The 21,889-nt window shown below is 58.4% G+C and overlaps 5 protein-coding genes across 17 annotated transcripts in view; 2 read left to right on the plus strand and 3 right to left on the minus strand.

Annotated features, from left to right (window-relative positions):
* Nucleotides 1-3: 3 nt before the first annotated feature.
* Nucleotides 4-8,034, plus strand: WDR6 (WD repeat domain 6). 2 transcript variants are annotated; one of them, XR_008959158.1, is made up of 7 exons: nt 4-294; nt 3,703-6,184; nt 6,293-6,376; nt 6,464-6,580; nt 6,678-6,796; nt 6,897-7,502; nt 7,634-8,034. XR_008959158.1 is itself a non-coding variant. In XM_057312089.1 (6 exons), exons 1-6 carry the CDS (start codon nt 195-197, stop codon nt 7,355-7,357), a joined length of 3,363 nt encoding a protein of 1,120 aa, XP_057168072.1. In that variant the 5' UTR covers nt 4-194; the 3' UTR covers nt 7,358-8,034. The 2 variants fall into 2 exon arrangements, 1 of the variants encoding a protein (XP_057168072.1); XM_057312089.1 differs by having other exon boundaries at nt 6,897-8,034.
* On the minus strand, nt 7,568-13,116 carry DALRD3 (DALR anticodon binding domain containing 3). 6 transcript variants are annotated; one of them, XM_044384837.3, is made up of 12 exons: nt 10,598-13,112; nt 10,229-10,524; nt 9,851-10,107; nt 9,687-9,766; nt 9,477-9,605; nt 9,030-9,100; nt 8,841-8,951; nt 8,527-8,635; nt 8,265-8,447; nt 8,062-8,175; nt 7,890-7,958; nt 7,568-7,798 (listed from the first exon to the last, which is right to left on the minus strand). In XM_044384837.3, exons 1-12 carry the CDS (start codon nt 10,760-10,762, stop codon nt 7,679-7,681), a joined length of 1,704 nt encoding a protein of 567 aa, XP_044240772.3. In that variant the 5' UTR covers nt 10,763-13,112; the 3' UTR covers nt 7,568-7,678. The 6 variants fall into 6 exon arrangements, with proteins under 6 accessions (XP_044240772.3, XP_026356583.3, XP_044240771.3 ...); XM_026500798.4 differs by having other exon boundaries at nt 8,527-8,609; nt 8,841-8,902; nt 10,598-10,890; XM_044384836.3 differs by having other exon boundaries at nt 7,568-7,958; nt 10,598-13,116.
* Nucleotides 13,117-13,259: 143 nt separating this feature from the next.
* NDUFAF3 (NADH:ubiquinone oxidoreductase complex assembly factor 3) lies at nt 13,260-15,881 on the plus strand. Its single transcript, XM_026500804.4, has 5 exons — nt 13,260-13,804; nt 13,891-14,083; nt 14,240-14,306; nt 14,395-14,495; nt 14,572-15,881. Exons 1-5 carry the CDS (start codon nt 13,728-13,730, stop codon nt 14,686-14,688), a joined length of 555 nt encoding a protein of 184 aa, XP_026356589.1. The 5' UTR covers nt 13,260-13,727; the 3' UTR covers nt 14,689-15,881.
* Nucleotides 15,369-20,353, minus strand: IMPDH2 (inosine monophosphate dehydrogenase 2). Of its 2 annotated transcripts, XM_026500799.4 has the most exons (15): nt 20,141-20,350; nt 19,647-19,695; nt 19,323-19,424; nt 19,131-19,205; nt 18,598-18,804; nt 17,995-18,082; nt 17,723-17,922; nt 17,553-17,643; nt 17,357-17,452; nt 17,020-17,091; nt 16,212-16,355; nt 15,981-16,125; nt 15,735-15,878; nt 15,572-15,655; nt 15,369-15,470 (listed from the first exon to the last, which is right to left on the minus strand). In XM_026500799.4, exons 1-15 carry the CDS (start codon nt 20,236-20,238, stop codon nt 15,449-15,451), a joined length of 1,617 nt encoding a protein of 538 aa, XP_026356584.1. In that variant the 5' UTR covers nt 20,239-20,350; the 3' UTR covers nt 15,369-15,448. The 2 variants fall into 2 exon arrangements, with proteins under 2 accessions (XP_026356584.1, XP_026356585.1); XM_026500800.4 differs by lacking the exon at nt 17,020-17,091 and having other exon boundaries at nt 20,141-20,353.
* A 223-nt stretch (nt 20,354-20,576) lies between these two features.
* QRICH1 (glutamine rich 1) overlaps nt 20,577-21,889 on the minus strand; it is a 48,043-nt gene continuing 46,730 nt past the window's right edge. For all 6 annotated transcript variants that reach the window (XM_026500796.4, XM_044384842.3, XM_044384840.3 and 3 more), the window contains one exon: nt 20,577-21,539. In XM_026500796.4, coding sequence (XP_026356581.1) covers nt 21,347-21,539 — 193 coding nt within the window. In that variant the 3' untranslated portion in view covers nt 20,577-21,346. The remainder of the gene's footprint in view (nt 21,540-21,889) is intronic.

Genomic DNA, 21,889 nt, shown 5'->3' on the forward strand with positions numbered 1-21,889 from the left:
CGGTCTCGCCAATGACGAGCAGGATTTCGTGGGGCGAAGGGTCTTGATTGGACATCGGCAGCGGGCGACCCTGGGCTCCGCTACCTGTTGCTAAGGCCGCTGCAGATCGGCTCTGCTGCGCGCGAGGAAGGTTCGTCTCGCGAGAACTCAGCTCCCTTCTTGGCCAAGGCAGCCGCAGCGGCTCGAGGACCGACATGGACGCTCACGAGGACTACGTTTGGCCGCGGGCAACCTCGGAGCTCATACTCCTCCCGGTCACGGGTCTGGAGTGCGTGGGGGATCGGCTGTTGGCGGGTGAGGTTTGGTTCGAGGCGCGCGCTAGCGGAGAAGAAACCGGGCGCTCGCATGGGGCGGGACCATGAGAACAAAGGGATGCCCCCAAGGAGGAGGACGGGCGGCGGGATGAATGAAGCCCGACCGAGGGGGGTGAGAGCCCAGGAGATGGCGGGCTGGAGGCCCGGCCGGAGGAGCCCCAGAGACAAAAAAAAACAAAAAACAAAACCCGACGTGGCTATCGAGTTCCTTAACAATCTGCAGCTGACCTGGAAAGGGAGGTGGGGCCGCGGGAAAATTCCAGGAAACGCAGTGGCTTGGGAGGCGGGGCAGGCAGGGAGAGAGGTGTGTGGCCGCTGCGGGGAGCCGAGGGGGGAGGTTGGGGGTGAGCCCCCTTAAGGTGGGCGGGTCCGGGGGCGGTCTGTGGTGTGGCCTCTCGGGGGAGGGCGGGGCCCGGTAGGCGGAGTTGTGGGCTCCCAGAGGCCCGTGAGGCTCCTCGGTGGAAGGTGGGGACGAGGATGGGGTGGCGGGAAACCAGGGATGAGACCTTTCTGAATGGGCCGGTGCTTGGGGAGGCAGACGCTGAGGCCCTTTCTGAGATGGTTGCATCCAGGAAATCCAGTGTTGATGGCCCTTCGGGGAAGGTCAAGTCGAGAAGCCTAGGCCCTCAAAAGCCTGGGACCTGAAACAGCAGAGCCCTAGAAAGCTTCGAGGCCCAAGAGGAAGCCACTAGTGACTGATGGTGGTGCTGCTGTCTTTTAAGGGCCCAGAGGCAGGGCACTGGCGTTCAAGCCTTGAGTGAGCTGCTTCCTATCCTAAGGGGGTGGTTTTGTGTTTGTGGAGAGGTGGCCCAGTTGTGATCTGGTATGGGGGCTCTGGGAGCCCAAGGTTCCTACCACGGGTTAGACTCCGAAGGCTCCTGCAGGAGGGGAGAGGTAGGCAGAAACCCAAAGGATCACAAGAATGAGCTAAGAGAAGAGGTGAGTTCCTGGCAGAGGATAAGCTTGCCAAAGGCCTTGAGGTTGAGAATTTGTTACTTTGGGGGAATGAGGGAGTTCCTGTGAGGCTGAGCAAGGGTGGGGTCTGGGAGAAGAGGCTGGAGAAATGAGTGGAGGCCAGATCATTTTATGCCTACATCTGACTCAATGATGGTGGAAAGAGGTTTCATGAAGGGTTTTAAGCAGGGAAATGACTTGGGAAATACAGGTTAGAAAGCTCTTCAAGTGAACTCCCCTGCTCCTGTGACTTTTGTATTGCTGCAATTCTCAGATTCCACCCAGGTGCACCTATAATCTCAATTTCCAGCCCTGTTTGTGAGTTCCAGGCCCAAGTGCACAGCTGCCTTCAAATTGAAATCATCCTGTGGGTGCTCCAGCTGAGCAGGGAGAGCAGCAGCCACTCAGGTGCTCAAGCCCAAGCGTCTCCCTCAGTCCCCAAGCCAGTCTGGTTGATTTTGACTTCATACTTGTGGCATCTATTTCTCTACCTTACTGCCATCATTGGAGGCCATGCAACTTTGGCTCCCGGACCCCCACAGCAGCATTCTCTCAGCCCATCCTTGAGCCCTTTGTTTCCTGTTCCAACCACACAGCTTACAGTTCTTGCTCACCTCAGGGCCATTAAACTTGCTTTCCATCTGCCAAGAAAGGGTCCCGCATCTCCCCCATACTGTTTCTCTGGTTACCACTGCTTGTTGATTCTTCCGCCTAAATGTTATGTTCTCAAGGTGGCCTCCCCCGACACTCACCAAGTTGCATAGATGACACCGGGGTTTCTCATTCTCAGCACTATTGACATATTGGCCCAGATCATTTTTTTGTGTGAGGGGTCGTCTGTGATTTGCAGGACATTTAGCAACATCCCTGGCTGCTGCTGCTGCTTTTTTTTTTTTTTAAAGATTTTATTTATTTGACAGAGAGAGACAGCCAGCAAGAGAGGGAACGCAAGCAGGGGGAGTGGGAGAGGAAGAAGCAGGCTCCCAGGAGAGGAGCCTGACGTGGGGCTCGATCCCGGGATTCTGGGATCACGCCCTGAGCCGAAGGCAGACGCCCAACGACTGTGCCACCCAGGCGCCCCACATCCCTGGCTTCTATTCCTCAATTCCATTTAGCATAACTCCGAGTTGTGACAACTAGAAATGTCTCCAGATACTGCCAGATGTCTTCTGGAGGGAAAATCACTGGAGCGATCTCCCTCTTTTAGAATAAAGCAGTCCGCATAGTTCTTTCCTGGAACTTACCAAAGTCATAACAATGCAGGTTACTTGGGTGATACTCTCTAGTGTCTGTCTGATGGCCAGGAGCCTGGGTCTGTGCTTCTTACTCACTGCTCCAGCTGTAGTTCCTTGTCTGGTTTATAATCGATGCTCAACGCATGTCTCTTGAGCATTAAAAGATTGAGATTGCAGGCTAAGGATAGCATGAGGGACTGTTAGTGTTAACAGGTGATAGATATCCTGGACCAAAGTCACTATGTTGGGGAGGATTTGAAAAATCTTTAGAAAATGAGCACATGGAGCTTAGCGACTGAGAACATGAGAAGATGTGGGAAGTTTAGAGGAATAAGCAGGGAGCTTCCTGGTTTCGGGCTGGGTAGAGGGTGGTAACGGTCAGTGGAGCAATCAGTGGAGTGAGGAGAGTGGAGAGAATTTGAAGGTGAGCTAGTAGAGTAAGAGGGCCCCGCCGGGCAGCCAGAAGGCAGCTGAGGGTCACGGGAGCCTTGGCTGCCAAAGTTGGGGCCGCCTGTCCTGGTTTTTCCCGTCAGTGTTGAACATGCTCACATCGGAGCTGCAAGAAGCTCTTGGAAATCCAGAGGGGTTCTGCTGTGGCCCCAAGGTGGGAGGATCACGTCTGGGGACAGCCTCTTCCCTGGGGGAGGGAGAGTGGGAAGAGTGTGTGTAGAGACAGATGCAGCTGAGGATTTGGGATGAAGGCTTTGAGGGTTCCTGCTGGAAGCAGGAGAAGTCAGGTGGGGTGAGGAAGAGGCGGTGTTTGAGGAAGCCAGGTTGAACTGTCTGGAGCGACTGGTAGGCATCCGAAAGTCAGCACTGAAAGTCCAGCTGAAGCTGAGACCAAGGATTTTCCAGGATTCAAGTCCGCGGGATGGTATGTTCTAATGCATTCGCAGGCTATACTACGTGCCTGAATTTCCCGTGCCCCTGCCTCTTCGTGGCTTGGCAGAGTTGAATGAGGTTCTTTTCTTTTTTTTTTTTTTTTTTTTTAAGATTTTTGTTTATTCGTTTGAGAGAGAGAGCACAAGCAGAGGGAGAAGGAACAGAGAGAGAGAGGGACAAGCACACACCGTACCTAGCAGGGAGCCCAAGACAGGGCTCGATCCCAGGCTCCTGGGATCATGACCTGAGTCGAAGAACTGAGCCACCCAGGCGCCCCACTGAGTGAGGTTCTGATGCTGCTCTCTGCTTCTGTCTAGGCGAGGGGCCGGATGTCCTGGTGTACAGCCTCGATTTTGGTGGCCATCTGCGGATGATGAAGCGTGTGCAGAACGTGCTCGGCCACTATCTTATCCATGGGTTCCGGGTGCGACCAGAACCAAATGGAGACCTTGACTCGGAGGCTATGGTGGCTGTGTTTGGGAGCAAGGGACTCCGAATTGTGAAAATTAGCTGGGGACAGGGCCGCTTCCGGGAGCTCTGGCGCTCTGGCCTGTGGAACATGTCTGACTGGATCTGGGATGCACGTTGGCTTGAGGGCAATGTGGCCCTGGCCCTGGGCCATAACTCGGTAGTGCTGTACGACCCTGTGGTAGGGTGCATGCTGCAGGAGGTGCCCTGCACAGACAGGTGCACCCTCTCCTCAGCCTGTCTGATCGGAGATACCTGGAAGGAGCTGACCATAGTGGCAGGTGCAGTTTCCAATCAGCTCCTCGTCTGGTACCCAGCGGCCGCTTTAATAGACAATAAGCCTGTGGCCCCTGACCGTCGAGTCAGTGGGCACGTGGGTGTCATCTTCAGCATGTCGTACCTGGAAAGCAAGGGCTTGTTGGCCACAGCTTCAGAGGACCGAAGTGTCCGCATCTGGAAGGTGGGTGACCTGCGGGTGCCTGGGGGTCGGGTACAGAATATTGGGCACTGCTTTGGGCATAGTGCCCGGGTGTGGCAGGTCAAGCTCCTAGAGAATTACCTTATCAGTGCAGGAGAGGACTGTGTGTGCTTGGTATGGAGCCACGAAGGTGAGATTCTTCAGGCCTTTCGGGGCCACCAGGGTCGTGGGATCCGGGCTGTAGCTGCCCATGAGAGGCAGGCCTGGGTGGTCACTGGGGGCGATGACTCAGGCATCCGGCTGTGGCACCTGGTGGGGCGTGGGTACCCGGGTTCAGGGGTCTCAGCTCTCTGCTTCAAGTCTCGTAGCAGGCCAGGTACCCTCAAGGCTGTGACACTGGCTGGCTCCTGGCGACTGCTGGCAATGACTGATACAGGGGCTCTGTATCTCTACGACCTTGAGGTCAAGTGCTGGGAGCAGCTGCTGGAGGACAAGCGCTTCCAGTCCTACTGCCTCCTGGAGGCAGCCCCTGGTCCTGAGGGTTTCGGACTTTGTGCCATGGCCAATGGGGAGGGTCGTGTCAAGGTTGTCCCCATCAACACACCAACTGCAGCCGTGGACTTGACCCTGTTCCGTGGAAAAGTGCATAGTCTGAGCTGGGCCCTGCGTGGCTATGAGGAACTCCTGTTGCTGGCATCGGGCCCTGGCGGTGTGGTGGCTTGCCTGGAAATCTCAGCTGCGCCCTCCGGCAAAGCCATCTTTGTAAAGGAACGTTGCCGGTATCTGCTGCCTCCCAGCAAGCAGAGATGGCACACGTGCAGTGCCTTCTTACCCCCTGGTGACTTCCTGGTGTGTGGGGACCGCCGGGGCTCTGTGTTGCTGTTTCCCTCCAGACCAGCTCTGCTGAAGGATCTTGGGCTTGGGGGCAAGGCCGGAGCTATTGCTGGAGCACTTGAAGCAGGGAGTGGCAGTGGTGGGAGTGAGACTGCCTCGACTGAGTGGGGCCCTGTGTCCACCCTCCCTTCTCTGCATGGGAAGCAGGGTGTGACGTCAGTCACCTGCCATGGTGGCTACGTGTATACCACAGGGCGCGATGGCGCCTACTACCAGCTCTTTGTGCGAGGTGGCCAACTGCAGCCCGTCCTAAGGCAAAAGTCCTGTCGAGGCATGAACTGGGTGGCTGGGCTCCGCATGGTGGCCGACGGGAGTATGGTCATCCTGGGCTTCCATGCCAATGAGTTTGTGGTGTGGAGTCCCCGGTCACATGAAAAGCTGCACATCGTCAACTGTGGTGGAGGGCACCGCTCCTGGGCCTTCTCTGATACCGAGGCGGCTATGGCCTTTGCCTACCTCAAGGATGGGGATGTCATGCTCTACCGGGCTCTGGGTGGCTGCACCCGGCCACATGTGATTCTCCGCGAGAGCCTGCATGGCCGTGAGATCACTTGCGTGAAGCGTGTGGGCACCATCACTCTGGGGCCTGAATTTGAGGTGCCCAGCTTCATGCAGCCCGACCACCTGGAGCCTGGCAGCGAGGGGCCGGGCCTGATTGACATCGTGATCACGTGCAGCGAGGACACTACCGTCTGCGTCCTGGCGCTCCCCACAGTCACCGGCTCGGCCCATGCGCTTACAGCGGTTTGTAATCATATCTCCTCCGTGCGTGCCCTGGCTGTGTGGGGCATCGGTACCCCAGGTGGCCCTCAGGATCCTCGGCCAGGCCTGACTGCTCATGTCGTGTCTGCGGGGGGCCGGGCTGAGATGCACTGTTTCAGCCTCATGGTCACCCTGGACCCCAGCACCCCAAGCCGCCTCGCCTGCCATGTCATGCACCTTTCGTCCCACCGGCTAGATGAGTACTGGGACCGGCAGCGCAATCGGCACCGGATGGTCAAGGTGGACCCAGAGACCAGGTAACATGCGCACCGTGAGATGGGAGCATGGGGTGGTGTCCTGCAGGGCAAGCCCCTTACAGCTGCTCCCAGGCTTCCCCTGATGGCTGCCCGGGGTTGTCTCTGCAGGTACATGTCCCTAGCTGTGTGTGAGCTCGACCGGCCTGGCCTTGGCCCCCTTGTGGCTGCAGCCTGCAGTGATGGAGCAGTGAGGTGAGAGCTGAGGGCCTTGGGCCAAGAGACAAGGGCTGGAAGGTTGTCCAGAGTGGGTTCTGAGCTGGGCCACCCTCCGCCCCCCAGGCTCTTCCTTTTGCAGGACTCGGGGCGGCGGCTGCAGCTCCTGGCTGAAACCTTCCACCACAAGCGGTGTGTCCTCAAGGTCCATTCCTTTACCCATGAGGCACCCAACCAGCGGCGGTGAGAGGGGCTGCCTGGGGGCCCTGTGTGGGCCGGGTAGGGTCTCTTTTTGTTTTCCATCTCCCTCACTGACCCGCTGCCCTTTCCTGGCTCCCAGGAGGCTGTTCCTGTGCAGTGCAGCCACTGACGGCAGCCTGGCCTTTTGGGATCTCACTACCGTGCTGGACCATGGCTCCACTGCCCTGGAACCTCCAACAGACCCTGGGCTTCCCTACCGTGAGTAGCTAGTGTACAGCCAGGTCTGTCCCTCCCCACCTCCCACTTTGCCTTCACCCATGTGGCAGGCTGGGCCCTGACAACCATCTTCTTCCTCCAGGGCTGGGGACCCCGTGCCTGACCCTCCAGGCTCATAGCTGTGGTGTCAACAGCCTGCACACCTTGCCCACACGTGAGGGCCATCTCGTGGCCAGTGGTAGTGAGGACGGCTCCCTCCATGTCTTTGTGCTGGCTGTGGAGACCCCGGAGCTGGAAGAGGCCATGGGGGGTGCTGAGCTGGTGCCCCAGCTGCATGCGCTAGAGGAATACTCCGTCCCCTGTGCGCATGCTGCCCATGTGACAGGCCTCAGGATCCTAAGCCCGAGCCTCATGGTCTCAGCCTCCATCGACCAGCGGCTGACCTTCTGGCGTCTGGGGCATGGTGAGCCCACTTTCATGAACAGTACCGTGTACCATGTCCCCGACGTGGCTGACATGGACTGCTGGCCTGTAAGCCCTGAGTTTGGCCACCGCTGTGCTCTTGGGGGCCAGGGGCTTGAGGTGTACAACTGGTATGATTAAGGCATCCCGCGGTGGCCGGCGTGCTGGGCATGGGACCTGCTCGCAGACAGGGTGGAACAGGAGCGACCGTCTGTGCCCATGCCCAGTATGCCCGAGGGGAGGAGGCGGCAGCCGCGGGTTCCTGACTTCAGAGCAGGAGCTGGAGGTGAGCTGGGTGCTGTTCGGGCCGACCACACCTACGCCACTGCGTCCAAACGGGACCAGGCTTCGTGTGCAACAGAAGCCATTTATTTTGGCTTCGGGTCTGTAACAAAATCTTTGTTATCTTTCTTCCAGGTGATGACTTTATAAACATTCCTAGATATCGGGGTCTCTGTGGTCTTAGATGTGGTTCAGTGGAGGGAGACCCAGCGTGGCTAGGCCAGCGTGGAGCACTTCACGCACGGCCCGCAGAAGCTGGAGACGGGCAAACATTTGACCAAACAGGTGTGGTCGAGGCTCCTGGAGGAGAGAAGGGGCCTGCTGGTCTCTTCCACTGCTTCCCTTGCACCCCTGCAAGCGCGCCCCCCCGCCCCCGCCTTGCTGTACTTACCCCTAGGATGTGTACGCGGTTATAGTATGAGCTGAAATCCATGCTGAGCTGAATCAGGAACTTGCACATCTAGAGACAGAGACTGAGTCACTGGCCGGTTTCTTTGATCTCATGCCCAGCCCAGAATAAAGCATCAAGCATGCGGTGTCTGTCCCAGTCTTCTCTGCCTCACCATCTCGGTGCGTGCAGTCGTGTGGAGCCCCGGGGCCGCGCACGCCAGGGCTGCGGTCTGGCTCAGCAGGTCTGGGAAGGGGAGCACGCCATTGAAGAGCAGCAGCCACTCGCCCTGGGCGGGAGAGGAGGGGAGGGTGGAGAAGGGCACTGGGAGGGGAGGTCCCAACCTCCTGCAGGTGCCCAGCTACCCAGGACACTCACCTCATCCTGTAGCAGTGAAAAATCAAGACTGCTCACAGGTGGAAAAGTGGGGTACAGACCTTGTTCCATGCTGTGCTCGTACCCGTCAAATAGTGTGGCGAGACGGGCGCAGTTATACATGACGAAGGTGCCACTCTTGGTGCCCTTTGTGGAAACGCTGCCGTCGGCCAGGGCCAGGAGGAGCTGAGGAAGGGGGGCACAGCTGCAGCCACAACGCAGTCTGTTCCCCAAGCCCCGATCCTCTTCAGGCCCCTGGGCTCACCTGACTCTGCGGAGCTGTGCTGAGCATCTCAAACTTGATGGTTGCCACAGAGAGAACGCTGAAGACCTCTGTCCAGGCTGGGTCTGCAGGAGTGGTCCCCCAGTCTGGGCTGGCAGGGAAGGGGATGCCCTGCCCCCACCGTGGAGCACAACTGGGCGCCCGCAGCTCTTGCAGCTCCCCCAGCCCGCTGCCCTCCCAGCCCGCGGCTCCCCCGGCCAGCTCCCCCAGCCCGCTGCCCTCCCAGCCCGCTGCTCCCCCAGCCCGCTGCCCTATCCTAGCCCGCGGCTCTCCCAGCCCGGCTCCCCCAGGCGCACCTCGTGCTAGCTCCCTGCCGTGCTTCAGTGCCGACGCCTTGCACACCTGGGCATGCCGCAGACTGCATGTGGAGAAGAGTGAGCCGAGGGCCTCGGGGAGGGGGGCGCCTCCTGGGGCAGGGAGGTTAGTGCTGAGTCCCCCCACCTCAACTGCCCTGACTCGGTGGCCTCCCTTCCAGCCTCACTCACTCGTAGTACTCAGGAGCAGTCAGGGTGCCTGGTGCACCAGCTGCTTTCACTGGGCCACAGACCAGGTGCTTCTGCCAGGAAGAGAGCAGGCGCTTAGCCCAGGTGGCCGTCCCTCCAGCAATAAATCCCTCAAAGAAGCTAAACCCGGTGCCTGGACTCCCCCAGCCTTTTGCCACCAGGCTTTGTGCCTCCCTCTCAAGCCCACCCTTCAGCACACAGTCCCGCTTCCCCAATCTATTATTCTTAAGTGTTCTCTGGGGTGTGCCTCCAGACCCCACCTCTTCTCCCAGGACGCTCCGCCCACCCCAAGTGCCCATTCACCAAGCCCAACAGCCCCCTCAAGATCAGGTGTCCCCTATGCGCTCATCAGCTAACGTGCCCCTTGATGGGTTTTCAAGGGCCCTCAGGTTGGTGGGGGCAGGGGGCGCGCCACCATCACTAACCCACCTGTGTGAGAGGAGCCTGGACATCCAGCTTCCACCAAAGCAAGTCCAACTTCTGTTGCTGGAACTCCTCCTCACAGCTCACCACGTGTACAACCATGCAGCCGTCTGCATCAGCCTCTGCGGCCGCAGCCTACAAGGTAGGAGGACGGTCACTGGGCGGACACGGGACACGGCTTGCCAGAGGCCTACGGGCTGGGCGTCAGTCACTCACCAGGCCTGCAGGGCCGTCCCCAGGCCAGTGGCGGACGGCTTCCTGCAGCTCCGCCAGCACGGAGAGCAGATCCTCAGTCACTGCAGAGAACACAGGGGTGCTGAGCTAGCCCGGAGCACAGGGTCCCCACCTTTTCTTCCGTCCTGCAAGGCTCCAGCTCCTACCCAGACACTTGTCCAGGTTGGGGTCATAGCCAGCTGCGTGTCCCCGTTCTTGCATCACCTCCTTCAGGCACACTGTGCCCAGGACGCCAGGGGGCAGGGCTCCCCCGTCCCGGGCAGGGCTAAGCTCTGCAAGCGCGAGGCTCCTCAGGGCTTCGGTGTCGGCTCTCTGGGAGGCAGCGGGCCAGTCCACGCACAGTTGCTGCAGGAAGGTCGGCATGTGCGGGTCCCGCACGGCGGGCACTAGTCGCACACTCGCCCTGGGGAGCAAGCGCGGCCGTCTCAGCCCAAGCACCCGGTGCAACTCCCCCTCCTTCCCACCCGCAGCGGCTCTAGGCCCAGCTCGCCACCCCAACCTTTCTGGACCCGCTGCGCGCTCACCCATGAGCGCGCAGAGCTCGCGCCAAATGATCGGCCACGAGCACGGCGCGCAGCTGGCTCAAGCGGAGCACGCCAGGAGCGCTGCGCAGCGCAGGGCAGTGCAGGACGACGCGCGGGCCGGGTGCGGCGGGCGCGGCGGGCGCGGCATAGGCGGCCACGGCGCCGAGCACGCGCTCGAAGACGGCGGGCCGCTGCAGCTGGAGTGCCAGACCCGCGGGCGTCGGCGCGCAGCGCAGCACTGGGGCCACTCCGGGGCCTTGCAGGCCGGCGACCGCACGAACCACACGCTCGGGCACCTGCGGGAGGAAGAGCGGTGAGCAGGCTGCGGCGCTGCCCCTGGCCGCACATCCCCGCCCGTATGGCGCCCACCTGTCCGTCCCCGAAGCGCGCTTGCAGCGCGGGCCGCGGCGCCAGAAAGTCTCGGGCGCGCAGGTGGCGGGCACGCGTCTCCTTGAACCACACGGGGTCGCCAGGCCCCAGAGCCGTGTTAAGGGCCCCTAGCGTCTCTCCGACCCCCAGGCGCCCCGTCGCCATGGCGACCGGAAGGAGCCAGCGGAACCGGAAGCAAAACGTCAGGAGGTCGAACTTCCGGGAGCCCCGACTGGCCGGGGAGCGTATCCGGTGGAGGTCTCTTGAGCGGACAGGTGCTCCAGAGGGAACCGTGGCGGCCGCTTTCGACCTTCAGTCCCAGCACTCCCTCCCCGTGTCCCGCCTGCCCTGCCCGGCCCCGGCCCGGGATCGCGAGGTCCGCCTTAGGCCTAGAGTTCCGTCGTCGTCACCGGCATTAGCAGCCAGGGAGAGGATCCTCGCTACCGGGTGCGGCCCAGACCCGACTGTTTCTCTCATCGAAATCTTACCTATTTGCGATAACGTTTCATTTCCCACATTTGACACTTGATCAAACGTCAAAAGTTCCAAATGAATTATCAGCGGAATAGAGCAGCTAACATTAAAGGCATTTTCAAGAACTCCTAAAAATCCCGTTTTTGAAAGAATTTGTGTTCTGCCGCTTCAGGTTATTTACAACCATTTTCTCCTATGCTATCTGGGTCGTCTTTACCCCCGATAAATGCGTACTTTAGTAGAATTTCTTCTCTTGGTTTTTGAGGAACTAGAATCATCACGATACTTTCCAGAATTACCAGTTTTTAATGCTTTTCTTTTAACCTTGTGTACATTATCAGGGATACTCTGGCCTCCTGGTTTAGGCAATGAGCCATCGTAGGCAAAATAATGTGACCATGAGAAGACCCAGCTGAAGGACTGCTCTCAGTTGGGAGCATCCCAGTCCTCTACAGAGAGAAAGTTCTTCCCTCTGTCCCACGACCGGAATGTTTTCACTACAATCTAACTTAAATCCCCCTTTGCCCTATTTTCTTTAATGGAGATTTAACCTGACACAGCACAGAGTGCAGGAAACCCGTAATTACTGCTCTGGAGCAGTGAGAGTGCCCAGAGTTCAGAAAGGAGGGGATCCTAGGGGCAGGAAGTTTGGCAAGACCCCTTCCTGGGCCAGGGCTGCAAGGCCCTGATGGGATCGCCGAAAGAGCACTGGGCGGACACGACATTCCCGATGGCTTCTTGGGTGCCCACTCAACGGGAGTGATCGTGTCATTCCAAAGCGCTTTCCATTCAGCAGTCGCATGACCCAGGGACAGCTACTAACGGTTGGGGGCTGGAGGCCAAGCTGGGGACTTCAGCTACTCTCGGTACACGAAGACGGTTGGGGTGGGTTTTCCCCAGGAAGTGAAAGGCTATCTATAGCGAGCTGCGGGCTGGGGTGGCCCTGCCCTGTGGGACTCACCGCCATTGCAACCCTGTCCGAAGGCCCTGGAACCAATCTCCTTTGCCAATGCTACTCCAAGTTCCAGAGCTGACCACAACCCTGGCTCTCCGACGTCTAGGCCCACCATTTCCAGGGCGCACCTGAGACAATGGCCGGAGACCAGAGCGACCCAAATAAAGTACGTCTGGGGGTCAGGGGCTGGCCCACCCCATCTAGGCCAGGACGCTGCTCTGGCAGGAGAGCAGGGAACGAAATCCAAGCGCAGCTGGAATGCTCTGGAGACAACAGCTGCTTTTGGGATTCCGTTGCCCGCTGTCCAGCCGTGGGCGCGAGGGAGGGGGATAACCCCGGAAGGGTGGTGGTCCCTTGCCCTGGCGCCAGATCAGAACTCCCCCATTCCCAGTACCAGAAGACGGACCTAGGAGTGGGTGGTAAAGCCGAGTGTGGTGGGAACGAGGCGCTCACCTGGGCCCCAAAACAATAGGAAGATTGGTACGGGCCTCCCCTGGGACCGGTCCCGATCCGGATTAGATCCGCAGGGTAGGATTACTCCTGTTGGTCCCATGAAGCCAGGCCACCGGTACAGTGACGGGCTCGCTCGTGGGGCCGGAGAGGAAGTAAACCCGCGCACTCGCCTCGGGGACACCCCCGCACCCAGGGCCCTTTGTCCCGTGACTCTGCCAGCGCCCGGAGCGCTGGAGCGGGGAGGGGGGGGGTGTCCAATGGCGGCGACGGGACCCCCGGGAATCCATTGCGAACGTCCTCCGCTGTGCCGAACCTCCCTCCCACCCGGCCCCGTGGGTAGCAGACGCGTCAACGTTCTCTTGAGGCCACCACACGGTGGGGACGCGGAGATGCCCGAAACCCGCGCGGGCGCCAGCGACTCTCGCGCCAGTAGGCCCTCTGATTCGGCTCAAGACGGGGGGTCGGGGAATTCTCGGGCCGCGAGCAGAGTGAGCGACGACAGGGCGATGCTCCAGCCGCTGTCTAGTTCAGTATCTGGTCCCGTTCGGCCGGGTCGATCACACCCGGACAGGTACAACTGCCCTACCACGGCGTTCCCCTTCCGCTTGTTCGGGGCGCAGACTCGGAGCCATTTTAAGGAGAAACCAATCAGCCACGCCCCCTCGCGCTCCCGAGAAGCCAATCCACGCGCAGCCACGCCCCGGTAGACGCGCGGCGGCGACGCCAACGGTCGCGCGGGTGACGGTTGGGGAGGGGCGTGATTCGCGGGAGAGCGAGGGAAACCTGAGCCGGCCGCCCCGCCCTGAGAACCCGACGCTCCAAAGCCTGGGATTAGGGGCTTGAAGGCTGGCCCCACGCCCTGGCCAGGTGTGCGGGACTCGACCAGGTGCGCGGCCGCCCCGCCCCAGGCCCCGGGAGCCCTGCGTAATGGCCGAGAGCCGGGGACGAGGCTGCGGCGGGGGCCCAGGCGGCGCTCTGAGGCCGGCCACGCCACCAGGTGTCTGTCTCCCCCAGGACGGTCTACGGGGGCCTGGGGCGGGGCGGGCGGCAGGTGCAGACACCGGAGCCGCGCTGGGGGACGGGCCCTCCTGGGACAATTGGCACCGGCCGGCTCCTTCAAAATCCCGCGCTGGGGCAGCCGACCCGCGCGGTGCCCTCCGGGACACAGGGGGCGCTGTCGGCGCGCTGCGGTGGGCTCCGCCACGACCGCGCTGACCCAGCGCCGGCCTCCCTGCACGCCGCTCCGCCATGGTCGTCGCGTTCGTGCTTCGCGGCCTGTGCCGAGCGCCAGCCGCGCCACGCTGGTCCCCCGCCGAGCTGCTGAGGTGAGCCCAGGACGAGCTTCCCCCCGCCCCACGATCCCGGCCCGGCTCGTCCTGGCCCCTAGACCCTGAGCACACCCCCTCCGCAGGGCCCCACGGCGAGGGCATCGGCTCACGCCGGCGGACGACGAGCTGTACCAGCGGACGCGCATCTCTCTGCTGCAGCGCGAGTCCCCGCAGTCCATGTATATCGACAGCTACAGTAGCCGCGGCTTCATGGTCAACGGAAATCGCGTGCTTGGGCCCTGCGCGCTGCTCCCGCACTCGGTGGTGCAGTGGAACGTGAGCAGCGAGGCCGCGGAGGGCCCGAGTCCCAGGCCTGCCCCCCGATTCTGTCCCTGGCCAGCTTGGGCTTTTCCGTTGCCCCTTTGTGGCGCAGGTAAGGGTTCTGTGGGGGAAACTGCGCGAACTTGTTTAACCTGCCTCCTCCCAACACAGGTAGGAACTCACCTGGACATCACCGAGGAAAGCTTCTCTCTCTTCTGGTTGCTGGAGCCCCGAATAGGTACTGGAGAAGGGGAGGGCTGAGGTGCTTCCCCGCCCCAGCCTCCCCACAGACCTGCCGTAGCCCAGCCCTGGCCATCTTTCCCCAGAGATCGTGGTGGTGGGCACGGGAGACCGGACTCAACGGCTGCAGCCCCAGGTGCTGCAAGCGCTGAGGCGGCGGGGCATCGCGGCGGAAGTGCAGGACACGGTGAGTCCTGCCCCTCGGAGCGCGGAGCAGGGCCGGGCCTACCCCTGCCAAGCTGATGCAGGCTTTCTCTTTGCAGCCCAATGCCTGTGCCACTTTCAACTTCCTGTGTCATGAAGGCCGAGTAACAGGAGCTGCTCTTATCCCTCCGTCCGGAGGGACGGTGCTCACATCTTTAGCACGGGCAGCAGAATGAGCCAACAGGAACTGACCTAACCTGTCCAGGAGGGTCCTGGCACTTTGTGCAAAATGCTTTCATTAGCCCTTCCCCTTTGGCACTGTAACACTTGTCTTTCTTGCCAGCAAATTAATAATTTAATCCACTTTTCCCATTTTGTACTAGGTATGTTGCTGGCCAGGAGGAGCTGCTGGCTCACTGGGCTCTCGGGGGGGCGGGGGAAGTTGTGAAGAAACCAGGGCACTCCCCTTTTTACTTAGACTACTTCTTAGAGGCCGGATGCAGTCTAGGCACCTGTTCCACAGTGCGGATCTGTGCACTGGCTCATGCAGAGTTGAGGGGCCCTCAGTGCTTTCTCCACAAGGGCCTCTGGAGATTCAAGTTAGTTAGAGAATATATATGTGGGTCTCAGCCTGGTCCCGTGTGGCCAAGCAGGAGGCCCTGTGGGTGCCAGTCCAAAGCCCCCAAGGACTATTCCATGACCTGTCCTAAGCAGCCACAATGTGAGACCGAACCCTTGTGAGCAGAGCGGGCCAGACCTACCTTGTGACCTGCCTCAGGAGGGACTTATGAATTTAGAATTAGTACCTCCTTCTAGATCCAAGGACTATCCCGATCTCGTGGTCTGAGGCTTTCCCTACCAGTGAGTGTCGTGTTAGTGTGCATCTGTGGTAGTGGCCGCCACACCTGCCTGTTGACCTCAAAGATAAAGCATCACTTGTTTTGGTTTTTTTTCAAACTTTTATTGAAAAACTGAGGGGGTATGCTGTATCCCTTTTCAGAAAAGCCTCTTCTCATACCTGTAAGCAGAAGAACCAGCTTTGAGGTGGGGGCAGGAGGAAGGAGGCATGGCAGAAACCTGCCCCAAGGGTAGATGGGTACAATAGGGTTGGTCACTTACGAATGGAGGCTGTGAACACCACCTTCCACCTGAGCTGAGGATGTTCTCTTCTCAAACTTGAGTTCTCCAGAATACATCATGGCTCTGAAGAGGGGCAAATGTCAGTGGTGGGTACCTGGCCCGAAGGAGCTCCTCCACCCATGTCCCAGCTCCCCAGGCTTACCGGACTTGGGTCAAACTCTTGGCACCAATGTCCTGGCAGGAGTGCTGGATACCAGCGATCAGGTAGGGGACAAATTTGTGGATGGACCCTTTGTCCTGCACAGCCCCAGATACCCCCTGGGCCACCTTGATTTTATCAGCTTCACTGTAGGGAGAGTCAGGATGACCTCATCAAGGTCAAAGCATGGATGAGGCAGGCTAGCAGTACAAGGCTGTCAATATAGGATAACTGACCTTCCTGTCTCACCTGAAATAACGGTTCTGGCTGCTGAGATGCTTGTCCATGGCATCAAGAGAACCCATACCACGGTATTTCTTTAGCCGGATCCCATCAGAGAAGAAGTACTCGCCGGGGGCCTCAGTGGTAGCAGCCAGGAGGGAGCCCATCATGACTATGGACAAATGGGAGTGATGGGAACAGACTCTGAGTGGCACTGAGGAAGGAATCCCACCAGACTCCCTGGGTGTTGGGCCTCACCTGTGGAGGCCCCAAGGGCCAAGGCTTTGGCGATATGGCCCACATTTTGGATTCCTCCGTCAGCAATAACAGGAACACCAAAGCGCCGTGCATACTCTGACACCTTGTACACTGCTGTTGCTTGGGGCCGCCCGCAGGCCAACACTATTGAGAAACGGAGGAACAGATGGGTGGGTGGAATTAGTGGGGACAGGCAAGGGACCCTGAGGCCGTAACTCAGCACCCAGGAGCTCTCCGCTACACCTGCACCAGGACTGCAGCCTGGCTGAGAAGGAGTCATGTCTGGAATGGCTGCGGCCCCATCTGCCTTCAACAGTTCAAACAGTCGTGATGGCCTCCACTCAACCCTGCATGTGCGCGTGCATGTGTGGATGGCCCAGGGCAGCCTCAGGCACATGCAGTCAGCAGCCGGGAAAAGCCCCACCCAACTGGTATCAAGTGGGGGGAGCGGGTCACCGTGCAGTTAGTACCCAGAGGCCCACCCCATCCTCCAGCGTCCTTGGCAGCTTGGGCAAGATCAGGGGAGTGGTCATGTGGAAGGAAGAGTGGGCTTGTTGGTCCTTGAGCTGTGCCTACTGTAGGAAATGTGGGCCGACTAGGGCCTACCTGGGAAGGAGGTCCTGCCCTACAAGCACCCCAGGAAGAGAAAGGAGCTGTGTTCTCCAGCAGCCCCCAAAACCATGGTCTGTCATTCAGTTTGCCCTGCCCACCCATCAGCACCACAAACCCCGGGAGGCTACAGCTACAGTCAACCAAGCAGCCGGGCAGTGGGCAGCTGGGCCGGGCCAGTGGGCCGGGCTGGACTTACTATAGCAGCCCTTGACAGTAGAAGGGCATTTAGGGCTGTGGGACTTTATGTCTGGAGGGATCTTGGGAGCCACTAAATAAAACAAACAGACCAGAGTTTAGAGAGGGTGCAGAGCAGGAGCAAGGAGGCCAGGCTAGGCAGGGAGGGAGTGGCAGGTGAGGAATGACGAGCTCGTCTTCCAGCATGTCACCCATCCAAAGGGCCTGTTTGGCCCTGGGACTGCCCCTATTGGAGGACTCAGTATGGTTCCCACAAGGGCGCTTGGTTCTGGGCCCTATGGGGCTGAAGGCCCTGCTGAAGCCAGGGTCTCTGAGGGCCCCGCTGAAGCATTTCCTACCTTCCTGGGTGATGCAGATGGAGCCACTGCCCATGCCCACGCGCAGGGCATCTACACCAGCATCAATGAGGTTCTTGGCCTGAGCAGCCGTGACCACTACGGTGAAGAACAGGGAAAGGCTTGTGTGAAAGTCTGAGTGGGAGCCTAGCTCCCCTGACTCTCGCCCCACGTGCTCTCGTGCCCAGTCTTGCCTCACCATTGCCTCCGATAACTTGGAGAGAGGGGTATTTCTCCTTGATGTACTTGATCATGTCGATCTGGAAGATGGAGTTTCCTTGGGAAGAGTCCTGGGACCGGGAGAAAGTCGCAGTGAGCCTGGTATGACAGCTGTCCCTACTGCCCCACCCTGCCTGTGCAAGAGCTCACCAAAACCACTACATCCACACCAGCCTGGGCTAGCAAATCCAGCCGATACTTGTCATCTTCATGAGTGCCAATGGCTGCTCCACATAGCAGCTGCTTCTTGGCATCTTTGGAGGCCAGGGGGTAATCCCGATTCTTCTTCAGGTCTGTCCGGGCAATGATGGCTACCAGCTCATCATCTTCATTTACAATGGGTAACTTTCCTGGGGTAGGGAAGGTATATAGATCAGAACCCTGGTCTTTGGTTCCAGAACCCTTCCGCCTCTAGAACTCACCCTTCTTGCTGCGCTGCAGAATTTCATTTGCTTCCTTCAGTGTGATGCCTGCAGGGGCTACCACCAAGTCTTCCCTCTTCGTCATGATCTAGCAGTGAGGGGAGCTGTCAGATGGGCCCAGAGACCAGACCTCCCAACGCACCCTGCCCTAACTCGGGTGAGGTTCCACAGACCACCACGATCACACACCTGCACCCAAACCACCCTCCTCAAGTGAAGCCAACAGCCAGTGCAGCAATACAGTGGCATGGGTGAAAATGGAGTAAAAGGACAAAGTGGTGCAGAGAACATGCAGTTACATAGTAAAGAAAGAAGGGCCACGCCAGAGCGGTGACTAGAGAAAAGAGGAGGCTGATGTTGGTCCTTGAGCACTGCCCCCGCCTTGGGAGTGGCAACCCAGCATGCATGCTGGCAAACACTTGGGCAGAATGAGAGCTTCTGGTGGGGAAGGGATGCAGGAACCCCATGAAAGGGTCAGAGACTTGGCTGGGCATTCATCTTTTCTGGACAGCAGAGGCCCCCAGAGATGCCATTCAGGCAACAGAAACCTCATCTTAAGCCTTGGCCGCCAGAGCTTGGTTTTCCTTTGTCAGTAGAACCCACCTCTTCCAAAAACCGGTCATGCTCCTCCTCCTTGAGAAAATCTATGTCCCTTGAGGAAATGATGCCCACCAAGCGGCTCCCCATCCGGCCCGTGTCGGTGATTGGGATACCACAGAATCCATGCCGGGCTTTGGCTTCAAACACATCCCGCACTCGATCCTTCGGGCTGAGGACCACAGGGTCTGTAATGAATCCCTGTTCGTATTTCTGGAAGGGATGGTGAGAAAGAACATTTCTGGACCATCTTTACCGGTCTGAAGCCTGGGGTCTATGCCAGCTCCCCCTCTGGCAGTACCACAGGACCAAATCACAATTCGAACCCAGGGATAGTAAACATGGGTGGGCTGTCGGTACTATCCACCTGGTCCTCTTCCCTTGCCTTAGGACACAGGGTCCCAGGCTCTTCTCAGGAACTGAGCCCCAAAGAGGTGAAAAAAGGATCCTAAATTAGGAGAACAAATCCCCCACTTCCACCCCACTCCACCTCAGTGCAATTCCCAGGAGCTCTTGACCACGATCCTTGCCCTTCTGACCTTCACTTTCCGAACTTCGTTGGCTTGGAACTCAGGTGTACAGTTGTGGTGGATGAAGCCAATACCACCTGTAAGCTGCATGATAAACAGAAGATAGCAAAAAAGTGACAAAGAGCAGCATGACTATGTATGTCTTTGGGGAAGAGTGTGAGTGAGGCCCCTCCTTTTGTCCTTACACCCCATGATGCTCACCGCCATTGCTATGGCCATGCCAGCCTCTGTGACTGTGTCCATAGGTGAGGAAACCAGTGGGGTCTTCAGAGTGATCTTTTTGGTTAGAGCAGAAGTCAGGTCCTGAGGAAATACGGCCAGCTCATGTGGGAAAGCACCTCATAAAAGCCTCAGGGTGGTGCCAGTTCCCCCATAAAACAGGTGCCCTGTATAACCTGCATGCCAATCAGACTATTCCACAGAATCCACCCCCAAGCCCAATCTGCTGTGGTAGCCAAGAGACCAGGGAAGACAAGTACCTTACCCAACCTTGATGCTCAGGACCCAATTTCTGGCCATACTCACCACCTGGTCTGCAGTGAAGTCGATGTACCCAGGGAGAATGAGAAAGTCACTACGGGGGAGGGGAGCGAATTGGGAGTAAGGCTCAGGCTTAGGGCGGCCCGAGATTCCATCCCCAGAGATCATGTCATAAGGCATTTGGGCCTAGAGGGCACTGACCTAGCCCTTGTCACAAGCAGGACAGACAAATCACAAAGTGGAGATGGAGATGGGACCTTTTCTGCCACCTAGCTGTCACCAGCGACCCTGGCACCCTGACAACTCCATGTGCTGAGAGAACGGAGATTCTAGACTGAAATCTCAAGCACTGCCAAGATGCCTCCTCCATCCCTCCCCACTTTAGATCTATCAAACCGAGTCCCAGAGATGGGTGGGGGATTCTCCAGAACCTGTCTCCCATGCCCGGGTCGAAGCGGGCTCAGCGGAAAACCCCGCCCGGCCTCCCAGTCCACCGCGCCGCCCCTCTCCTCGCCCAGGTGAGCCAACTAGGCCCGCACTTGTAGGTGAGGCCATCCCCGCAGTTGAACAGCTGCTGTGCCGTGAGCCCGTCGTCTGGCACATAGGACGTGCCCCCGCTAATCAGATAGTCGGCCATGGCCAGCGCCGGGCAAAGCCGCGTGTGTCCGAAGACCGCGCCGCAGAGGCCTCAGCCTTCTGGGCCGCGCCAATATAAACCCGCCGATATCGTCATTGCGCCCTGCGCGTCACTGACGTCAGGACGCAGCGCGAGTAGGCGGAACCCGTGCGCCTCCCGGGCGGGGCTATCGAGGAAGCGCATGCGCGGAGAACGCCCTAGCCGTGGAGCCACAAAGTTTAGGTGTTCCCGAGGCTGCCCCCTCCCACAGAACCGTGACCCGTTCAACTAGCAGGCAAGGCTTTGCTTCCACTCGCCCGCAAGGCTCCTCCCAAATAAAGAGGCGATGTTCACTAGCATGTTGAAAAGACGTGCTTGTCATTCTTAATAAACAACTAGATTAAGAATACATAAGAGAAACAGAGTGGTATCTTTATATGATACACAAGTGTATGTTACAAGAATTCCATCAGGCACAGGAGCCTCAGGTTTAAGGCCTCAATGTTAGGCCAAAAAAAAAAAAAAAAAAAAAAAAGAGGCATGGTAAAGTTTTTACTTTAACATCTAAAATGTCACTTGTCATAAAGGAGGGTGTAATAGAAATTGTCTTTAATAAATCATAATTGAAGTTCCCCTCATTTTCCTTCCATTAAGATGCTAAGTTTATGTCTGAGCATGAAGAAAGTAAAGACCATGGCTCCCCTGTGGTCAGCGACGTCTGCCAGAGTGGAAGCCAGCTGGGGAGATTCCCTGGAGGGTCCGTCACTAATTCCATCTTTCTGGAGTAAGGGAAGGGGCCACATTTCTCCTAACAGTCCGAGCCCTTTCCCCAGGCTCCAGACAAAAAAGAAAAGCCAGCCAGCAACTTTCTAGGACATCTGGCTTTCAGGAAACCCAGAGCCCCCCTGGGCTGAGGAATCTGCTGCAGCAGAATTACGGTGACGCACAGGAGGCAAAGTTTCCTTTTACATTTTAAACAGAAGCAGTCTGAAAGGCTTCATAAACTACACCAATAAAAAAAAAAAAAAAAGAAAAGAAAAGAAAAAATGGAGGCCTCTTCTTTAGTGTGAAAGTCTGTCCTTTTTTTTTTTTTCCTGGATCATCTCCCTTGCACCATGGCTTAGGGATCTCAGTGCATGGTGCTTGCGTTGGCCACTGCAATGGCCTCCTGAATTTCTCGTATCACCAGGATCCGAGTCAGCATCTGTCCCATTTGCTCTCTGCTGATAGGCTGGACCGAGTACCAGATTGGGCTATTGGGGGCCACCACTGGCTCAGGCGTCAGATAAAATGTGTCATTCCGGCCTTTCACACTCTGGGGGCTGAAAAATATATCAGTAAGAGCTGGGTAAAATCACAACATTCTCAACCCTCCCACCCTGGAATCCTCCAGACAGATGCTATATGCAAAAGGTGGGAAGACAGCAGCTCTTGAAGGTATGATGGCATAGCTACTGAATTCCATGCAGTCAACACACATTACCTCTAGGGCCTCCTTTGGGGCTACTGCCAATGCCAGAAATAGGCTGCCTTCCTTCCGCTCCTCCCTCACATGGCTGCCAGCTGTGACTCCTCTAACCACCTGCCTCAGGATGCCAGGGTTCATCTACTTGAGTCCCACCATATCCCACTTGGAACCAATTTCACTGCCTACGAGGTCCTCCCTCTCCAA

The sequence above is a fragment of the Ursus arctos genome, unplaced genomic scaffold, assembly GCF_023065955.2.
Source record: "Ursus arctos isolate Adak ecotype North America unplaced genomic scaffold, UrsArc2.0 scaffold_14, whole genome shotgun sequence".
Taxonomy (NCBI): Eukaryota; Metazoa; Chordata; class Mammalia; order Carnivora; family Ursidae; genus Ursus; species Ursus arctos.